The following is a 19,919-nucleotide window of genomic DNA, read 5'->3' as shown; positions in this document are numbered from 1 at the left end:
TAAAGCGAGCAAGGCAAGGTTGAACGAATATGTGCATCCATGTGCACCTACACACATGGACAAGCAAACCATACAGGCTTAAGGCAAGGGGCTTTTTGTGTTATCTTGTATTGGGCCAACTGTATATTGAGAGACACTGGAAAAGTTTTGGCCATGAAACGCCTTTCTTTGAAGCCAAAAAGGTTGTCTGGTTATAGAGCTGGTTCCATAAAACATACCACCAAAACCCTTACCTCTTGTATGTTTCCTGGACCAGCAACAACTACACCAGCGCTCTAAGCCTTCTGCCGCATGGGCGTAACCTAGACACTGGCTTCTGAGGGCCATTTGTGGCACAAGCGGAGCCACAGGGATGCAGACTGCAACAGGCGCGTGAACAGGGCACCTGGAGCAGCAAGGATGCATGGGAGCAGTAGTGACTCCCAGCTGCCTGTGGTGCAACTGTGTGGCTGCAGCACCAGCTGCTATTTTTCCAATTCCCTCACCGTCCCAAACTGGGGCCTGGGGTTGCTGCCCTGGTCACCCTGCACCTTAGAAGTGCCCTCACCAAAGTTTAATTGTGACTTCTAATCCCAGCCTTAGTTACACTCCTGTACCACAGGTTGGCCTAGCCCAGCATCCACTCTCTCACAGCCAAGAGCTCTGCTTTGTGTCCTCTTGTGACACCCTGGTTATGAATCTACACCCTGCACTCCTTTTCCTTTGGTCACCACCTGCTGTCCCAAGAAATCCACTACCACACTTTTAGTGGCCCCCTCCTGGCCACTGAGGGCGGCTGGTAGCTCAGATGGGCCTCGCCCCAGTGTTATGATGACACAGAAATACACCTGTTTTTCGCACCGTAAAGAAGACCGTCTTCCTGTTCCGCAGACGGCCACTCACCCCTGTAGGCAGCCGCGGCGCGGACGTGAGCTCTGACACCTGGCCCACCCGCCGGCTCGGGCGCGCGACTACAAGACCCAGAGCCCCCCTCTGTGACGCTACCCACATGGGATGATGATGCACTTCCGCTTCCGGCACAGAACAGGAAGTTTTTTCCAGGTCCGGGAAGGACTCGCGGCAGGTGGGCGTTCTCTTCCTTTCCTCGCGGGCGGGGGCTGCAGGTTGTAACGCGGTGCCCCCCACCCCTCCCCCTTCCCCCCGGCCCGTGCGCTGGCGCATGGACGTGGCGCTGGGGCTTGCTCAGGGAATGGGGCCGGAGCGCGTCTGCCCGAACCAGCACGAGGACGCAGGGCCGCAGGAGGCCCCCGAGGGGGTCCCGGACCCCGTCGGGGACTGGAGCGGCGAGGAGCCGGAGGAGGAGGAGGAGGAGGAAGAGAGCGGTGGCTACTTGTACCAGCCTCTGAACCAGGATCCGGAGCAGGGACCCTGGGAGCAGAGCCCGCCCGCCGTTGAGGAGGCGACGGGCAGCACGGAGCCAACCCCCGGCATCCAGGAGCGGCTGCAGGTAGCGCGGAGCCGTCAGGGGCGGGGGTGCAGGTGCATCCAAGGGAGGGGCACTTATCTGATGGGATGGGACTTCAGCTGCCACAGGCGACAATGATGACGATGTGAAAGGTGTTGGGAGGAAGCAAAAATCGGAGAAACCAGTGCCTCCACGTGAGGCTTGCATGCCTCGGAAAGGTGTCCCCGACGGCTGCAGCAGGGTCTGAGCCCTCCCACTGCTCCTTGGGAACACTTCCTGAATCACATAACTTGACCCGTGTAGCCCAGGCCTCAGCACACTGTATTTGCAGACTTGTGTCATTCTTTTCACAGATAACATGAGTTTCTGCAGCACTTGTTTCTGGTGCAGCCAGGAACAAATGCAATTTCTTCACAACTTAGCTCTGTTGCTTGCTTTGCCCCCTGCAGCTGTTCAGAGAGAGTGATGGAAACCAGACTGTTCTGTAGCCTGTGTTAAGAAAACATGTGTTCTGTTGCTTTTAGCAGCCAGACACTATCTAAACTGTAGGGTTGTGCTAGCAATTCTGTGCTGAGAGCCTCTTCCTCCTCTCAAGAGGTAGAGGCTCCTGCTTCAGAATATATGCAGCCAGGCACCAGCTCCTGGAGATGATCCAAAGGGGAGAAGGGACCCAGAGGCAGTGTTTCAGAAAGTGTAGCCAATAGACTGCAGACAGTTCCTGGATTGGTTCCTCTGGAAAGACTGCTCTGTAAACAACAAGTGAGCATGCATTGCTGGTTGGACTGGACTAGGAAGACTCTGGGTTCAAGCCCTACTAATGTTTTGTGATGAAGAGAGGAGGGGGCAAAGGAAAATAGCATTAGGACACTGGATTGACTGTTGAAATGACTCCATGATACAAATAACTTGAATCTTGTGTTAACCAAAAATGCAACAGTGGAGTATTAACTGTAGCTTTCTCTACAAAAGCAAGATTAGACTTGAGGTGCAGGTGACTGACGTGATGAGCAGAGTGGGCAGATCCTTGTCAACTTCTGATCCTTTTGAAGCTTGCTAAGCCAGGGCTGACCAAGCTCTGGCCTAGAGCTGTGTCATCCAGCCTGCAGGGCTCCCCATGGGTCTAGACCCTTGGTGGTAGGGTAGTGGTGGAAGCATCAATGCATTGCTGCCATTGCCTGTCCTGCTGCCAGACTTCTGACCTGAAGAGCTCCCTATGGGTCTAGATGATGATGTGGCTCTGAGTGCCAAATTGGGCCAGTGTACCAGAGTAGGGAGTCAGAGGAGTTGGACACCACTGGACTAAACCAGTACTCCTAGGAGAGAATTCTCATCCATAAAGGTATAACACTTGCTTGCAGGGGTTGAATGCTTTAAGATGCAGCTAATGACTTGTAGGCCCTTTGGGTGAGACAGATGCTACACTTTTTAAAATATTAAAGGCTTGAAAATGTTTCAGAAACTTAGCATTTCAGCTGCTGAACAGGCATCTCATCCCTGTTGGAGTGCTTCAAAATAGCTCCTTGGCTGCACGCAAGCAACACCTTCTCCAGCAAGGGGACTGTGGTGATTTGCAGTATGGGGAGTGGAGCACTGTGGTTCCTCCAGTCCCCTGCTACATCAGCATAAAGATGACAAAGTATGCAGTATACAAGAAGTAATGCTCTCCTAAGTAGTTCCTCATTCCAAGAGATTTTTGGAGTACTTGAAAGTCACTTGAAATTATTCAAAGGTGATGTCTGCTTACACCTTTTCACCAGCTTTAACCCCTGCTGAGCCGGGGAAGCGTTAAAATTTTCCTATGTGATAAATATTTAGTTTTGGCCTCTAAATAAGATGACATAGTTCTGGATTTCATGTCACAAATGCGACGTGATGCTCTCCATTAGACTATATGCTCTTTAGAGCAGGGCCTGTCTCTTCTTGTATGTTTGTACCACTTCTGGTATAAACAGACATGCTTGCATTGGGCTCTCTAGTGGCAGGGGCTGCAACAGTAGTTAATTGCACTATCATCCTGAGAGCTAATAGTGGTGACAGCAACATGCAAGGGGAGGTGGAGAAAGAACCAAGCTGAAAGAGCTGCAAATCATGACTTTTAAGAAAAGAAAAACCTACAATCTGTGAGTTTTGAGCCATGAGGTGGTGTTTTTCTGTTGTTTAATTCTGGGATTGGAAGTATTGGGAAGTGTACTGAGGCAGGGAGGTGTTTCAGGAGAGTGCACTGAGGAGCTTGGTGCCTGAGATGTGCCATAGTGAGAATGCCAAAGGGGTGAGGGCAGGAAGAGATGCTAGGGGACAATGCAGAAGGGAATCTTTGTTTCTATCCTGGTCTCTGAAACTTACAAAGATTTTGTGTGCTGCAGATGATGAGGCTGCACCTGCCAGATCCTCCAGTGGATAGCGAGGATGAGGAGGAGGCAGTGGCAGGAGCTGGAGCTCAGGGCAATCAGAGCTCCATACCTATGGATCCAGGTAACAGAACCTCATTTTTCCCCCTTCATTCCACACTGGAACCAAGCTTTTGAGGGGGCTGGAGAAAAGCAGCTCCCTCCTTGTGGGTGGTATATCAAAATAGAGCTGAGCTCGCACTACCTTCTGTATGAAGGCTTTGAGGTTGCATGCTACTCACTAGTGGGATGGCTAGTTTCATGCTGTGACTCTGTTTGGTTTTAGAACATGTGGAATTGGTGAAAAGAACAATGGCCAGTGTGAAACTCCCTAGTTTGGGAATCCCAGCGTGGGCCAGTGAAATCTCAGATGAGCAGTGGAAGGACATGGTACAGCGCACCCTGCAAGCCAGACAGAATCGTAGCATCTCTGTGCCTGAATGGAAGTGAAGTGCAGAGCCAGTGCCAGAAGCCTGGCTGGAAAGCCCACAGTGCTGAGTAAATAGTGCTACCTATCTCCCCACTTCCACATCCAGTTAAGTGTGGGAGGCAGATGACAGCCTCTTCTTATTCTCTAAACTGGTCAACAACATGGGTTAGTTGCCCACAAGCACAAGAGTGCTAATCTCTCTTTGGACTGTTTAACACTAAACCCATTGCTTTCCTTCTTCCCCTCTTCAGCTTCTGGGTGACTCTGTTGGTTCTTGTGGTGTCCTTGCGTTGGCTCTGTAGTAGTGCTCTGGCTCTGCTTTCCCCAGTCCACAGGCTCTAGCCAGGTCAGCCAGTGAGGAATGCTGGACTCATACTAGATCCTCTATGATCCTCCTTTGTGGAGGGGGGAAAAGTAGTTGTTTTTTTCTCAGCCATGTATGTGCTGACCCTATCTCCGCAGAGGACAGACATCTGTACAGTGCCATGTCACATGCCCTGGAGTCTAGTGTGTTTGTCTTTTCAAGAGATCCATTTTTATTTAGTTCTGTACATACAGGGACATCTGTACAAAATTCAACACTTTCATACTATGTAATGCTCTACTGAAAATAAAGTACACCATATGTACATATGAACTGTAAGCAGCTTAATACTTGTGTCCAGGGGGTAAATGCATTGTTTAGTTTTGCTTTGCCCACCTGAGGAGAGAGCTATGTGATAAGTGGAAGAGGCAGCTCCAACTCTGTCCATGTGGCTGAGAGGTGGGGAGGGCATGGGGAGAAGTCGGTGCTAATGGTAGGGAACAAATGTACAAAAACAAGCTGTGGTGTGGCAGACAATGCCCAAGAGCTGCATGTGTCACAACAGTTCTATAGAGGTGTCAAATGCATTTAAACCTCTCTCACACCACCCCCACCACTCAGCTTTCCCAGACAGTGAAATGAATAGGCAAACTAAATGTCATGTGATAGTGCTAAGCATAAAAGACTCCCTGACCCAAAACAAGATTTAGAGGAGTAAGTGGAGATAAGCCAGACAGCTGCAGTACAAAACTCAAATGGAAAAGGTAGTGGTGCTCTACTCTTTACAAATAGGGTGGGGTAACTTATTTTTCCCTGTCTTTCCCCCAATGAATCTAGCATGAACTAGAGTCCAGCCAGACACCAAAGCTAGCCTGGAATGCAGCAACTGCCAACTCCATCTCTTCCATAGTCAAAGTGCTTCCCTGCTGTGGGCCCAGGCCTCCAACTTGCACTCCCAGCTTCTCAGTCAGGGCAGCTAGTGGCACCTTCCATAGCATAGCAGAGATGAGTTGACAGATAGCTTGTGCAAGTGCTCTTGTCAATATAGTGATACCACACCAAGGCCCACCAGGCATATTAGTTCCTCCCTGGTTGTAGGTTCCTTTTGTAAGTTGCAAGAGGGGAGGGGGAGGAGAGGATTGTTGGGATTTAGTAACTCCTCTGCACCCCTTCCCCACCACTTTCTTTGTAGCAAAGTGAAAGCCACACTGTTATGAGCAGCCATATGCCAAACACCATGCCAGGCACAGGGCACATATTTTACAACTGGTTGTGAACTCTTATTCATGCTGAAGGTAGAAACTTCTCCAGCATGTAATTCATGGGTCACTAGATGATTTAGCCCACAGGATAAAGCAGATGGGTGGTGCTGTTCTATTTGTACTGAGAATCTTTAGAAAATTAGAGAACTTCCTTAATTAGGGTGTCACTTTCCATTCTCTGGCCAACAAAGGCAAGTCTGGCAATGACAAAGGGAATTCAAAGGAAAAGAATGAGCTGGAGTGGAAGGAATGACTGACTTGGGAGGAAAGAGCTGACTATAGTCAGAGGGTTAATAGTGTATGTGTGAAGGGTTTAAACAAGGAAGAAGAACTTTAACATGAGTTGTGCAGGATAGGATTAAGAGTCCGGGTGGGGGATTAATGAAGGGAAAAGATGGGTTGAATGTGAGCAGCAAAAGGTATGTGTTTAGGGAGAAAGCTCTCATGGGAGCACCTGTCACTAAGGAAGTAAAGCTGGAGAGTGGAATATGCCAGCAGAGGACATGATCCACAAGGATTTTTCCTTCTGTGATTTTTTTTTTCCATGATTCTGGAAGGCAACTCTTAGACCAGTAGCAACAGTGCTGCTGCTGACCCATTCAGGAGCTATGTTATAAGAAAGAAGCAAGGCCAGCATTTTATTTAAAAATAAGTAATGGAGAACAGTGAATTTACCCTGCCCATAAAAAATAGCTTTTCCAGGCAAGGGGGACATCTGGAGCACAACGCTCAAGAGAACTGCCCAAACACTGTAGCATACTAACCACTAGCCAGGATGAAGGCCCTGGGCTACTGGCAGTCCTACTTATAAAAGCTGGTCCTTGATGCACTACGTAAGAACTAGCAAGGGTCCCAGACCGCCATGGATGCCACAATAGAGTTCAGCTGAGATAGCTAACTAAGCTTGTATAGATAGGGCAAGATGAACCCTCCTTATAGCACCTGCAGAAGCAATTGATTCCTAATAATTATGTCTATGACCCCAAAGCACAGAGACAACTGAATACTCACAAGTTCACCCTGGGCCCATAACACATGCCTGTCACTTGACTTGCAGTGAGTTACAGCAATCGGCACAAGCTTCCTGGACACCTTGGCCTGCATACAGGTAGGGTGCAGATGCAATATGTCAACAAAGGAGATCAGTTCCACTTCTGAGTTGATTCAGCAGAGAAGTAATATTCACCCTTTGGTGACTGCCTGGGAATAGCACATTAAGTTTGGGGCCCCTCATTTCCTCAGTGGTATTGACAAGCTTTCAGAAACTGAGGAGAAAAACAAAAAGGCTGAAGGAATGGATGGAATTGCTCCTTAGAATAGCCTGGATGACATGCATCTTACAGGGAACTTTCTACAGGAAAGAGGGTGAGACTGATTGTTTTAGGGATAGGAGGAACCTATCCCTACATTTAGTAGCATTTGTGCCTACATAATGCTTTCATCTAGAGATTACAAAGTACTTCATCCAGGAAAGAATTAGCCTCACATCCCAGAAAGGAGAACAGAATGGAGGGACTCCATTAAGGAAGACCAAGCAAGGCTTCTGCTACATGAGACAACTGAACTTGAGGAATCATTGCCCAAGGGCAGAGGTGAAAATCCACTTCTAAAATGGGACATCTAGAATATGACTGGAGGCAGCCTTTGAGAACCCACTTCTTGAATTATCCTGTCCAGATGAAGGACAAGATCCAAACAACTTGAGCATCTGCTGTCTTTCAGTTCTGGGGCTCTCTGCTGTACAGGGCTGTGCATGGAGGGTAATACATGGACAGGGAAGAACCACATTGTATTTTATGGCTGGAAAATTCAGTCCAGACATAGAATTCAAGAGGCTTTGGTCCCAGGCTGTGGTTTGGTTCAGTAAGCAGCAGGAAATTATATTATTCCTGCCTGGAATGATATAGACATGGACCGGGTGAACTCCCTTTGCACGTGCACACAAAAAACAGCCTTAGAGGAAAAAGCAGAAGGATGTGACAAAGTGATGAGATACAAGGTACAACGTAAAACCAAATCTACCCTGAAAGGATGAGAATGGGGTGGAGGACAGGCACAGCTCACCATGTTCATTCCCTAGTTATACATTAGAACCAAGTGCATTTTTGTGTAACCCCTGGGGGGAGCAAAGGGGGCCAGGCCTCCCAGGGGGCCAGGCCTCCCAGGGCAGTTCCCTAGCCCGTCAGAGCGCCTCCTGACTTGAGGTGAGGAATTCTTCTGCTCTCTTGTGGGCCTCCAGGGCTTTTATAGTATAGACATCCTGAGGAAGCTCAGATTTCCGATGCAGCAAAACTTTCTCCTTCTTTATGTCTTTCAGCATCTACAGACAAACCGAAGAGTGTCAGTGACCAGTTCAGGGGGGGTGGAAGGGGGCTGGCTGGCCCCTTCATTCTGCAGGAACATGAGTGAAGAGGGAAAGGGTCATGTGACCCAAGGTCCTCTCCTTTTCCCAGCCCTGAAAAGTGGCTCCAACCCAGGTGCCCCAGTCCTTACCTGGTCAGTCCCCTTCCAAGGAGAGAGAAACATGATCAGTAATACTAATCCTACTCAGAGCTGCCTATGCTCATGGAGACCCTGCTTGCCAGAGTGAGATTCCGCCCTTGTTCCCCTCCAGCCCCATGTCTAGCTGTAGACATGGTATGCTCTCCCTAGTCTCACACATGGTCTTAGTAAAAAAGCCTTGGAAAGTCTTGGCAAGACTCCTGTTTTGGGTAGCAAAGCTATCCAGAACTCTAACAGCTAACATTAATTTCTGGAAGGGAGATAAACCCTTCTGTTTCAGGGTTTAGGCCAGTCTCTAAGACTTGGGATTAGGATGGGTGGTGGGGGTCTCTCAGTTTCATGTGAAGTAGCCGTGCTGGATACTGGATTACGCAGACCTGTGTCTGACCCAGTTTGGCAGTTTCTATGTTCTAAACACACCCATCTACTGTGGTGTGACCTCTTTTGAGAAAACATGCCAAGAAATTGAACTCAGTCACCTGCACGGCTTCTGTCTCCATTGTTTTCTTCAGTAGCTGTATATCCTCTGCAGTTGGGGTCTCTGTCTCCATGCAGTAAACAGGAGGCAAAGGTGGAGGTGCATAATACATGGGGTACTGCAGGAACACAAGCAGTCAGGGTCAGTATACAGCCTTACTATGCCCAGAACCCATTTTCTACCCCTAAATCTGAATGGGTTCTGATTCCCACTGAATATCATATACCAGCACTAGAACTGCACAGCCTCCCTCTATACAAGCTATGCCTAGGAAATGCAGCACTAGGTCGTGGTACATAGCCCACACAGGCAAGCCAGCAGGGCTGTGTGTATTCCTCAGTCTGGAAGACGCCTGCCCTCTGCTCCCAGGATGCTGGCAGAGCAGTGGCGTAAGTGCTATGTTTTCTGTCTAAGCAGGGGCAGAACACTATGCTGTGACCACAAAGACACCTGGCTTTCCATATGACTACTCTTATATCAGAGGGTGAATGCAACATCCTGGAGTCTTGCCAAGTAGTGGGGATAACTTCAGTATCCTCAGGAAATTGGGGTCCATGACAACAGAAGGGAACAGGAATGCAGGTGACCATGTACTGCTCTGTGCCTGGCCAGCATTTCCTCCAGAAAGAAGCCAAGGAAGCAGGTACTGAGCTCCAACATACTTGTTGTTGTCCATTCCATATGATTTTTCACCATTACCTGGGGATTCAGCCTGGCCAGCTCCTCAATCTTCTGCCACATCTCTACTCGCTCTTTCATCCTGAACCTCCCTCTACAAAGGAAGTGAAGAAGTTAAACTGGGAGGAGTGAGAAACAGATGTCAGCCAGTCCTTAACTGTATGGGTTGGCTAGACCACTACCCAGGGGCACAGCTGGCAGCAAGTAGATTGAATGGTGCTTGAGTTTAAATTGGAGCAGAAAAGCCTGCCAACCCTGTGCTAATACCAGTTTGAACTTATTTGTCCTGATTCCCCAACAGTCCCAGCACTGGTCTCTCCTGCTGTACCAACCAAGCACAAGATCCCCTTTGGCCCAGGCCTGCTCTTTCGTGCTGCCCAAGACCAGCTGTTACACCAGAGCAAGGTTTGAGAAGTGCAAGGGGTGGGGGGAATATAAAAAACATTTGTAAAGTTTAAGGTTCAACAGGACCATCAGCTCATCTAGTCTGAATGCTACATAACCTAGGACATTCTACTTCACCTGGTTATCTCCGTATTGTGATCACTGATTTCTGTTGGACTACAACCATGTCTTCAAGTCATGAAGTTGTGGAAAACATCAACAGATGGAGGAACTGATATGACCCTCAGTAGTTTGTGCCTTTGCTGCTAAAATTCTGGACTATATTTCTCATTTGAAATGATCTGACTCTAGGTTCCAGCCACTGGCTCCTGTTGCCTTCCTCTGATAAACCAAGAACCTTTTTATTACCTGGTAATATTTTATTATCCTACGGAAGTTGTTACATACTGCAATCAAATCACCTCTCCATCTTCTTTGTGTGTGTAAATAGTCTATGAATAAATTTAGGCTGAGAATTAGGTACTTTTTTCTAAATACAAGAGCAGTGAGGTTCTGAATTAGCTTCCCAATAAGAGTAGGAGAGGAAAGGGGGAAGGGGCAAAAAAACCTAATTAGCTGCACGAAGGAGCTCAATGAGCTATTCAAGGAATTACACCATGCGGTGCCTCTGACAGCAGGGACTGAACTCGATGATCTGGGAGCTCCCTTCTGGTCCTACATTCCTAAATTCTTCTTGATCAGCCAAAGCAGATTGAGTTCTCTCAGTTCCCCACTGGAAGGCATGTTCTTCAGCTCCAGAATAATTTTGGGGGCTCCTTTCCACACTCGCTATTTTGCAATTTTTAAAAAATGGGATCATCAGACCTGTGTGCATGGACTCTGATGTTGATTTCACCAGGTGCATCTACACAAGACACTTACTGTGGAGCCGCATAATTAGCTCCACAGTAAACATTTCAATGTTTACACATGCAGCCCTATTAGGCTGCAGGAAACTAATACAACTCTACAGCAGGGTAGTACTTGTAAATACAAGTACTATCCCGCTGCAGGTTTTTTTTGTGTGCATCAATGCATATATATATAGACTGATCCGGCTAGCTGAGGCATGAGGGTGCTTCAGCATGGGGGAAGCTTGCTGGTTAGCCCTGTACCAGAGCATCCTCATACCCCAGCCAGCCCCCTGCAGCATTTTAAGCCAAGTCAAAGCAATCTCAGGCTAGCAGGTTGACCCCTGGGGCCCCTGCCATCTGGGGCTGCTCCAACCTGGCTCAACATGCTGTGGTTCCAAGTGCACATGTAAAGGCACCACCCAGGAGCAATAAACTCTGGTGTGGTAAGCACCAGAGTTTGTGTCACATTAATATAGGGGTGGGCAAAATGCGGCCCAGGGACCAGATGCAGCCTGCCAGGCCATTCTATTCAGGCTGCAGGGCCCCTAAAAAATTTAGAAAATTAATATTTATCTGCCCCTGGCTGCCTATCATGTGGCCCTCAATGGCTTGCCAAAACTCGCCTTCTGCCCAAAATAATTACCCACCCTGCATTAATATGCATGTGTAGGCGTGTAATGCTGCATACAGAAGTAATATTACTTCTATGCTCCAACCTTCTACTTCTCTGTCTGTATTGCCAGAGTATACTGCCCTGTTTTGCCACAGCCTTGCATTGAGACCTCAAGTTCAGTTGTTAATGCACAAGACCCTTACACTTTTTTTAAGTGCCCCTGCTTTCCACAACACATTCTCTAGCTATGACCTCACATTTGAATGGGCCAGGTTACTAAGTAATCCTGATCAGTCCATATGACTGCTTTGTCCTCCTCATTTATCACTCTGCCACTCTGTTCATGTGCAGTTTTTCAGCAGTGGTTTTATATCTATTGCCAAGAAATGTTGATAGCAGTCATAGGCAGCCCACCAAACACGGGGCAGTGGGTAGAGCTGGAAGGCAGCCTGGCCACAGGCTCTGGGCGGCTGCAGCAGGGGTGAGGTAGGGTGCACACACAGCCAGGATTGCAGCCTGTGTGTGAATCACTGGCTGCCCAGCACAGCAGGCAAGTACCAGCTTATTCTGTGAAGGGGAAGGTGCTGTGGGGGCAGATCTAGGCGCCCACAGTGAGGGAGGGAGCAGGGCACAGACAGGGACAGAGGCAGGGATGAGTGGGGCCCAGCTGGGCTGGGTGGTGGGACAATCAGAGCCTGGGCAGATTATTCAGGGGTGTGGGGGTATTCCTGCCACTGCACATGCCCCAGCAGAGGCCTGGGGGGCACATGCCCTTGGATCTGTGTGCAGGGTGGAGGTGGGTGCCACTGAACACTGGGCTTTGCATTCAGCCGCAGCTGCCTGTGTCCCACTCCCTCCCTGAGGACAGGGACTCAGCTCCCCAAGGAATTTTTTCTTCCTCTGCCTATGATAGCACTAGTCCTAGTACTGATGGCTGCAAAGTCCCTCCCTTCACCATCACTGCTGTCTGATGAACGTTGCCCACTAATGATTATGTTAACTATCAGCTCACCAGTTCTTAACCAGTGCAAGGTGTGTTCTCTTTATTTCAAAAAACACTTATTTTTAACCAGCATGCTGTGCATGCCTGTCGAACATATTACAAAAGTCTGATAATATTGTATCTTAGTGGTGACCCTTAACACCTAAACCTGTAGTCTCAATGCACAAATTCAGCTTTGCTTGCCCACAGTGGTTTTCCATAAGGCTATGCTGAGTGGCATACATGTTATTTCTACAAACATGCAACACTGCTCCATAGGGGAAGTTTCTTCCTAACCTCAGTCAGACTGACTTTATGCCCTGAGGTAGGGTATTTTTTATTGTTTTGGATGTAACAAGGTGTCACTGACATGTTCTCATCTTCTTTCAACAACTGCCACTCCAGAGACATTGTGGGAATGTGCTGGGCAGCCAGTGAGCACAGACCTCTGACATGGCAGTACCCGTAAGAGCCACAACCTTCCCTGCCCCTTTAGACTGGAGAGAGATGCCCGCCCTTCCAGTTTCCTCTACTCCAATGTTCAGCTACAAACAGGGATTGTGGAGGGAGGGGGAAGGGTAGCGGGACTGCATGGAGGTAATGCATCTGGAGAACAAGAGCTTTGTTAGGAGTTAACCCTTCCCTTTCCCTGTTGGCTGTACCTCTGCTGTAGATCATAGAAAAGTAGAGCTCGAAGGGACCTCAAAAGGCCACAGACAGTCCAACCCCCTGCTCAGGCAGAATTAACCCCAGCTAAACCATGCATTTGTGAATAATTCATTTGCACATCAAAAACACTGTAACTTTCCAGTTCAAGCAGGGGGACAAGGGCACCGTCAACATCCTGCCACTGCAGGGGCAGGAAGCAGATATTAGATACGCGCAAGAGATCCAAGAGAACTACACCCTATTTACTGCAAAAAAACCCCAAACTCCTATAGTCTGCACCAATCTGACTGTTGGGTAAAATTCCTTTTTGATTCTAAATGTGGTGATCAGTCTGACAAGGAGCAAGACCTTTTAGGCAGGAACCTCTGGGTTTTTTTGGCCCAGCAGGAGCACTGACACACCACAACAGCAACCTCTTGGGACTTCAATTAAGGCAGATAACCTGAACTTGGCAAGGGAAGTTTAGGTTAGATATTAGGAAAAAACTCTCACTAGGAGGGTAGTAAAGCCTGCAACAGGCTATCCAGTGAGGTTGTGGAATCTCCATCCTTAGTGGTTTTTAAGACCTGAGCAGACAAAGCCTTGGCTGGGATGATATAGTTAGGGATGGCCCGGCTTTGAGCAGGGGGACCTTTCCAACCCTCATTTTCTATGATCTGTTTTCAGTGCTATACAGAAGGAAGTAACAGGCTCAGCTCCTAGTAGCAGCCCTTAGGCTTTCACATGAAGGTAAAGAGTGAACACATGCATTTGAGCTTGTTATCCCCACTACTAAACAGAGCTTAAGATGCTGAGGCACAGACAGTCCAGAGCATGGCTGTACACACACATTCAGACTACATGGCTTGACCTTTCAACTTTTCTCTTGGGGCCTCAAAGAGTAATTTGCTGAACAGCTTAATCCCATATAAGGAGTAACTAACTGCTCTTTAGCCACCAAGAATGTGTCACTTCACTGCCCCAGGTGGATCATCAGGCACTATAAAACAGTTCAGGCAATACTGGTACCCCTGATGCATAGGCTCAAGTAACAGGGCATGCCTTTTACTGCCAAGCGCTAGCCAAAAAACTTCTCTGGGGGCACGTTTACATGTTCATTAATACACTGTAGTTACTCTGCATTTAGTTTAGTACTTCCTTAAAGAAGTACTAACTGAATGTGCAGTAGCACTGGCACATGGTTTTCTGTGATGTTTACTGTGCATTAGCTTAATAAAAACTGTGCAGTAGTGTGTTAGCATGATTTCTGACTGGCACACTATTGCACAGTGTATTAGGCTACCACATAGTAAACATCCGATGTAGATGCACTCTGGCTGTATGGCTAGCAGGAGAGAGAGGGATTAGTTTTGAAAGGTGATGTCATAAAGGGGTACCAGACTGTCATCAACTGTGGAAGGGCCTGATCTTCTTCTGAATCTGAGCCTTTTGCCTCAATAATGTCTTGTGGTTGTGAGCCTCACAGCTTAAGGAAAACTTGTGCAAAACACATTTCCTTTTAGCAGTTTGACAGCTGCTGGCTTTCATTCATTGCAAGTCCTTTCATTTTTGTGGGGAGACAGGATGAACAGGAGCACTTCGATGTACATGCACAGTCTGCATACTTCCTACATTTCTTCTTCTTTCTTAACTAAACAATTCTCAGCTTTTCTTTCCCAGTTCTCTTCTCCTCAATCCCACATTGAACAACACTGGGGTCCTGTAGCAAAAACAGTCCACAATCATGCAGCTAAATACTATCACAGTGCATGTACACATGGGTACAGGCAACCTTCACACTAGCATTTCCTGAATTCTAAGCAGTTGACTTGGTAAACTTAATAATTTTCAGGTGTCATTTTTGTAATTTCCTAAGTTTCATTCCCCTTCTTCCTCCCCAAAATAGATAAAAAGATATGCCATTATGTAATCTGTTACTGATCCCCATAGGGGTCCCCAGCAGGATTGGAACACTGAAATCTGCAGAGACCAGAGCACTTGAACTAATGGAGAAATTGGCAGCAGAAGTTGTCCTCATCCTCTGAGCTGGTCACCTCAGCTCCTGCCCTTAGAGAAGATGTGACAATTTTGCCTCAAGGATTTCACAGATATTGCCCAGCAATAAAGGAACACAGACTTGGAAATCTTGGGGGTCCATCCCAGCCTCTCATGGTGAGTGTTCCTAGTAGGCACAGACCTTTAGCATCCCCCACTCTGAAGCATGGCCCTCTCTCATAGAATCACAGAAAATTAGGGTTAGAAGGGACCTCAGGAGGTCATCTAGTCCAACCTACAGATGTGAAGGCCTGGAAAAAAAACAAAAAAATTTGGAAAGGAGATGATCTAGTGTGTGGCTTGAACACTGAGGGTAGCCTAGGCTCATCAGGTTCACTGTCCGCTGCAAGGCTGACAAATCAACTAGCAGGATTGAAGTCTTGGACTTAAAAAGTGCTGACTTCAACAAGCTCAGGACATTAGTAGGGGAGATGATGTGGAACCAGGGACAGAAGGCAAATGGAGTGCACGAAGAGTGGCCATTCCTCAAGGACATGATCCTCAAAGCACAAAAGAAAACTGTTCCCATGAAGAGGAAAGGTAGCAGAAGGGCTGGCAAGCCCCCCTTGCTCAATAGGGACATCACAATCCTCTTGAAAAAGAAAAAAATAAAGGTGTACACACAGTGGAATCTAGGGACAGTCCTCAAGGACTGTGGTCCACACTTGTAGGGAAATGATTAGGAAAGCTAAGGCAGAGACTGAGTTTAAGTTAGCCAAGGGAGTCAAGGACAACAAGAAATTCTCCTTTAAATATGTAGGGAGCAGAAGGAAAACGGAAGTGTGGGACCCCTGCTTAACACCTTGGGACAGCTGGTAATGGACACTCAGGAAAAAAATGAACTCCTGAATGACCACTTTGCTTTGGTATTTCAGCAAACCAAGGGGAAAGACAAGCAAGATACAGATTGCAGGGGGCATGGTGAGAATGATTGCCTTCCCGCTGTGGTTGCTGAGCTGGTGCAAAACCAACTAGAAAAGCAGGACCAGATGGACTTCACCTGAGAATACTGAAGGAGCTGGCTGAGGTCATTGCAAAACCCCTGGCAAATGTATTTCAGAAATCATGGCACACAGGGGAGATCCCTTAGGATTGGAAGAGGGCCAACACTGTGCCCATCTTCAAGAAGGGGAAGAGGGAAGACCTGGGCAACTATAGGCCAATCAGCCTAAACTCCATCCCAGGGAAAATCCTGGAACAACTCATTAAATAATCTATGTGCGATATGCTCATTGAGGGTAAGATTCTGAACAACAGCCAGCATGGCTTCATTGTGGGTAGGTCTTGTTTTACCAATCTCATGTCCTTCTACAAACAGGTCTCTTGCCACCTGGACATAGGAGAGGTCAACATCATATATCTAGACTTCCAAAAGGCTTTTGATGTAGTAACCCACCATATCCTTGTGGAAAAATTGGAAGATTGTGGGCTTAACTTCTCAACAGTTCAGTGGGTGGAAAACTGGCTTCATGGTAGGATCCAGAGAGGTCTCATGAACGGATCTGTGTCATCCTGGCAAAAAGTGGCCAGTGGTGTTCCTCACGGGTCCATGCTTGGACCAGTGCTTTTCAACATCTTTATCAATGATTTGGATGTGGGGGTGAAAAGCTTGCTGGCCAAGTTTGAGGATGACACCAACTTATGGGGGAGTGTGGACAACCCCAGTTGTCTTTTCCTGCCTAGTGCAGGAGGCCTGGAGCCGATGATCTACAAGGTCCCTTCCAGCCCCTAACAATCTATGAATCTATGAAAAAAATGTTTTTTTCAGGTTTTTTTTCCAAGAACATTTTTGTTTTTTCCCTGAAAAACTGAAATTGTGGAAAAATTTTTAAAAAAAACAAACCTCATATGAATATTTTCTTTTAGAATGATGAATAAAATATTGAAGACAAGGTGATCATACATTGCTACCCTTTACTCCTCCAAAATGTTTTCTAATAACTATGTAATAGGAAGACTATCTACAGTATCAGATCATTATAATTCCTGTTCATCGAGGACAAGCAGCACAGTATAACTCTCAGAAGACTTTTATGTAAGACTATCTACAGTATCAGATCATTACAATTCCCATACATCGAGGACAAGCAGTGCAGTACAACTCTCAAATGCAAAAGCAAGATGCATTTCTGCCCCCAGGGGGCACTGCCGTTTTCACAAGAGAAGGAAGAAGGATTCAGTGCCTTCTTTGCTTGTGGACTTCCTCTATTGTTGACTTTTGATCTAGAGGTTGGTGGATCTGCTCCTGTCCTCCTGACTAGGCCTCAAAGGACTGGGAGTGGACACTGCCAGCAGCATCCATTCATTCCTGTGGAGATTAGAAACGAGTTTATTGCCCTACTTGCTCAAAAGCCTCAGGAGAGGTGACAGAGCAAGTCTAAAGGTTTTGGAGTTGGAAGGAACCTGCCTCCTCCTGGCCCTGTGACCTTGAGATCCACAGAAGTACAAAAGCAGCACAAAGGAGCTAAAAGAAAATATACTTCTTTATTGAAGGTAAGAGTTTAAATTTTTCTGAATTCAGTATATTAAACTATATTTTAGCTGCATTAGTATATTTTCATAACCTATGTAATTCATAATTGAATTCCTACTAGTCTGATGTTTTGTGACAAACGACTCAACCTTAGCAGTAAGGTGAGGCCTGCAGGGCAGGGAAGTTGTTCACAGCTAACTCTAAGAAGGTCTCTCCTCCATCCATTACTAAATTAGTACATGCTGTAGCTTAGTGTTTATATATGCAAGCTAGCCATTAGATTACATTTTTCTTTTTTCTTATTCAGCAGAATGGTGCAACCAACTTCTAGCATATGGAAGCATTTCCACACTGCAAGTTATTCTGAGAAAAAAAAGTGTGATTTGCAAATACTGTCAAATTAAATATGCATTTCCAAATGGTACTAGGATGACCAAACATATCCTTGTACGTAAGAAGTATCCTGCAGACATTAACAAATCCTTCATGGGTGTGAGTGAGGAGGAGGCAGATCATGATGATGAAAATGCAAGTAGCTCTTTCCAATGTTCTCGATCCAGAAGTCCTCCTACTGCTGCTGCTGCTATAAACATCAGCATCACATAGGTTTGGCCAATCAGCATCTTCAAGTAACCAAACACTGCAACCAACTGTATACAAAAGATTCTCAATAGCTTCATTTGTAGACAAGATGACACCTGAAGATCAGGAAAAAATTGACCAAGCTCTTGCAAAAGCAATATATTCTTCTGGGATGCCATTGTCAATAACTGAAAATACATCCTGTCAGGAAGCTTTTAAATTACTAAGACCATCATACAGTTTGCTTAGCAGACATTCTTTGAGCAACCTTCTTTTAGTCAGAATATGAATGTGTAGTGCTATCTGCAGTCTTGCAGTACACAGAGATGGACAAATGTGTGGAGAGAAGGAATCATAAACTTCGTGATAACAACTCAACCAGTTTTTTTTTGTTTGTTTGTTTTTTGTTTTTTTTACAGAAGCACTGAAACAGGAGAGAACAGGCATAGTGCAGAGTATATCAGTACTAAATTTGTGAAGTCCTACAGAATATTGGGAATGGTAAAGTATTTGCTTTGCTGACTGACAATGCAAGTAACATGAAAGCAGTAGGGGAGATCATAATGGATAAATACCCACATATTACTGCAACAGGATGTGCATCCCATGGGCTAAACTTGCTTCTTAATGACATCATGAAGTTGGACGCTGCAAAAGATCTATAGAAGAGCAAAAGAAGTTATCAAGCATGTAAAAAGCTACTCATATTGTTGCTGCAGTCTTTAAGAAGAACCAGGAAGAAAAGAATGCAAAGAATAAAACAGTGACACTCAAACTCTGTAGTAAAACTAGATGAGGTGGAGTGGTGATCTCATTTGAAAGCTTACTAAAAAACAAAGAAGCTCCTCAAGAAACAGTAATAACTGAGGATCTTAAAAGTACCCAGAAGTGTAAGGAACACTGTACTTGATGAGGATGTCTTCAGGGTTCAGCTGCAGAACTCCCTGAAGATTCTAAAGCCAGTTTCTTCAGCAATCACTGCATCTGAATGAGACAGTACACTTTCTTCAGACGTTCCTTACCAAATGGCTCAGACAGATTCTCAAGAACAACTGATTTTAAGTGCATCTCCACTTACAAATACAGAAGAAAGAGAAGTGAAAGCCTTTATTAACAGACGGGAAGAATTTTGTCGCCAGTCAATTCATGCTGCTGCAAATTTCCTGGATCCAAGTTTCAAAGGCAGAAATGTCAGTGATGAATGATAGCACTGCTACTGCATTTGACTGGATTACAAAACAAGCAACACACTTAGGACTTGATATTGGAAAGGCATTTTCAAATGTTGCAGAATACTGAACATCTTCAGGTATTTGGCCCAGAAATGCAGTCTGGGACTCTGCCACACATATCCCTGGGCTGACCCCAAGCATATCCCTCCTGCAACGGGGTGGCAAGACTTTCACACAACACATCCTCTGACTGCTCTTGCTCCTCACCTGCTTCAGAGTCCTCCATCTTCTGCAGCATGTGAAAAAACCTTGTCTATGTTTGGAAATGGTCACACCAAATCAAGAAATAAACTAACATGTGAAAGAGTAGAGAAGCTTGTCTCAAATCTGGGCAAACCTTCAGTTTTCAGAAGACCATGAAGACGATAAAAATGAAGAATCAGAAGAAGCAGAAACTGCTGATAGTAATAGCTCAGAAAACTACACTGATTAGACAAACGTAGCAAAACTTGTATTCAGTGAGCCTTGGCTTTCTTCCCCCTTTTCTTCTCAGCTCTTCTTCTAAAAATGAGTGCTTTCTGTATCTGCTTGACACTGTAGAGGACACTAAGTCCAGAATACATAATAACCTTCTTTGTTTTACTATAATGTTGATGGTTTCTTTTATTTTCAACTTTAATTTTTGCCTGCTTCTCATAAACTAGCAAAAA

General features: G+C 46.3%; 2 protein-coding genes across 4 annotated transcripts in view; one reads left to right on the top strand and one right to left on the bottom strand.

The window, feature by feature from the left end:
• The first annotated feature begins 1,031 nt into the window (after positions 1 to 1,031).
• On the top strand, positions 1,032 to 4,853 carry MEA1 (male-enhanced antigen 1). Its single transcript, XM_019526925.1, has 3 exons — positions 1,032 to 1,447; positions 3,769 to 3,877; positions 4,079 to 4,853. The coding sequence occupies exons 1-3, from the start codon at positions 1,160 to 1,162 to the stop codon at positions 4,240 to 4,242; spliced, it is 561 nt and encodes a 186-aa protein (XP_019382470.1). The 5' UTR covers positions 1,032 to 1,159; the 3' UTR covers positions 4,243 to 4,853.
• A 1,467-nt stretch (positions 4,854 to 6,320) lies between these two features.
• Positions 6,321 to 19,919, bottom strand: part of PPP2R5D (protein phosphatase 2 regulatory subunit B'delta) — a 103,015-nt gene continuing 89,416 nt past the window's right edge. For all 3 annotated transcript variants that reach the window (XM_019526922.1, XM_019526924.1, XM_019526923.1), the window contains 3 exons: positions 9,468 to 9,540; positions 8,770 to 8,886; positions 6,321 to 8,108 (listed from right to left, as the gene is read on the bottom strand). In XM_019526922.1, the coding sequence (XP_019382467.1) occupies positions 7,971 to 8,108; positions 8,770 to 8,886; positions 9,468 to 9,540 (328 nt within the window). In that variant the 3' untranslated portion in view covers positions 6,321 to 7,970. The remainder of the gene's footprint in view (positions 8,109 to 8,769; positions 8,887 to 9,467; positions 9,541 to 19,919) is intronic.

The sequence above is a fragment of the Gavialis gangeticus genome, unplaced genomic scaffold (assembly GCF_001723915.1).
Source record: "Gavialis gangeticus isolate Ggan-Ray unplaced genomic scaffold, GavGan_comp1, whole genome shotgun sequence".
NCBI classification, from domain to species: Eukaryota; Metazoa; Chordata; order Crocodylia; family Gavialidae; genus Gavialis; species Gavialis gangeticus.
This window is presented reverse-complemented; position numbering and strand designations above follow the sequence as displayed.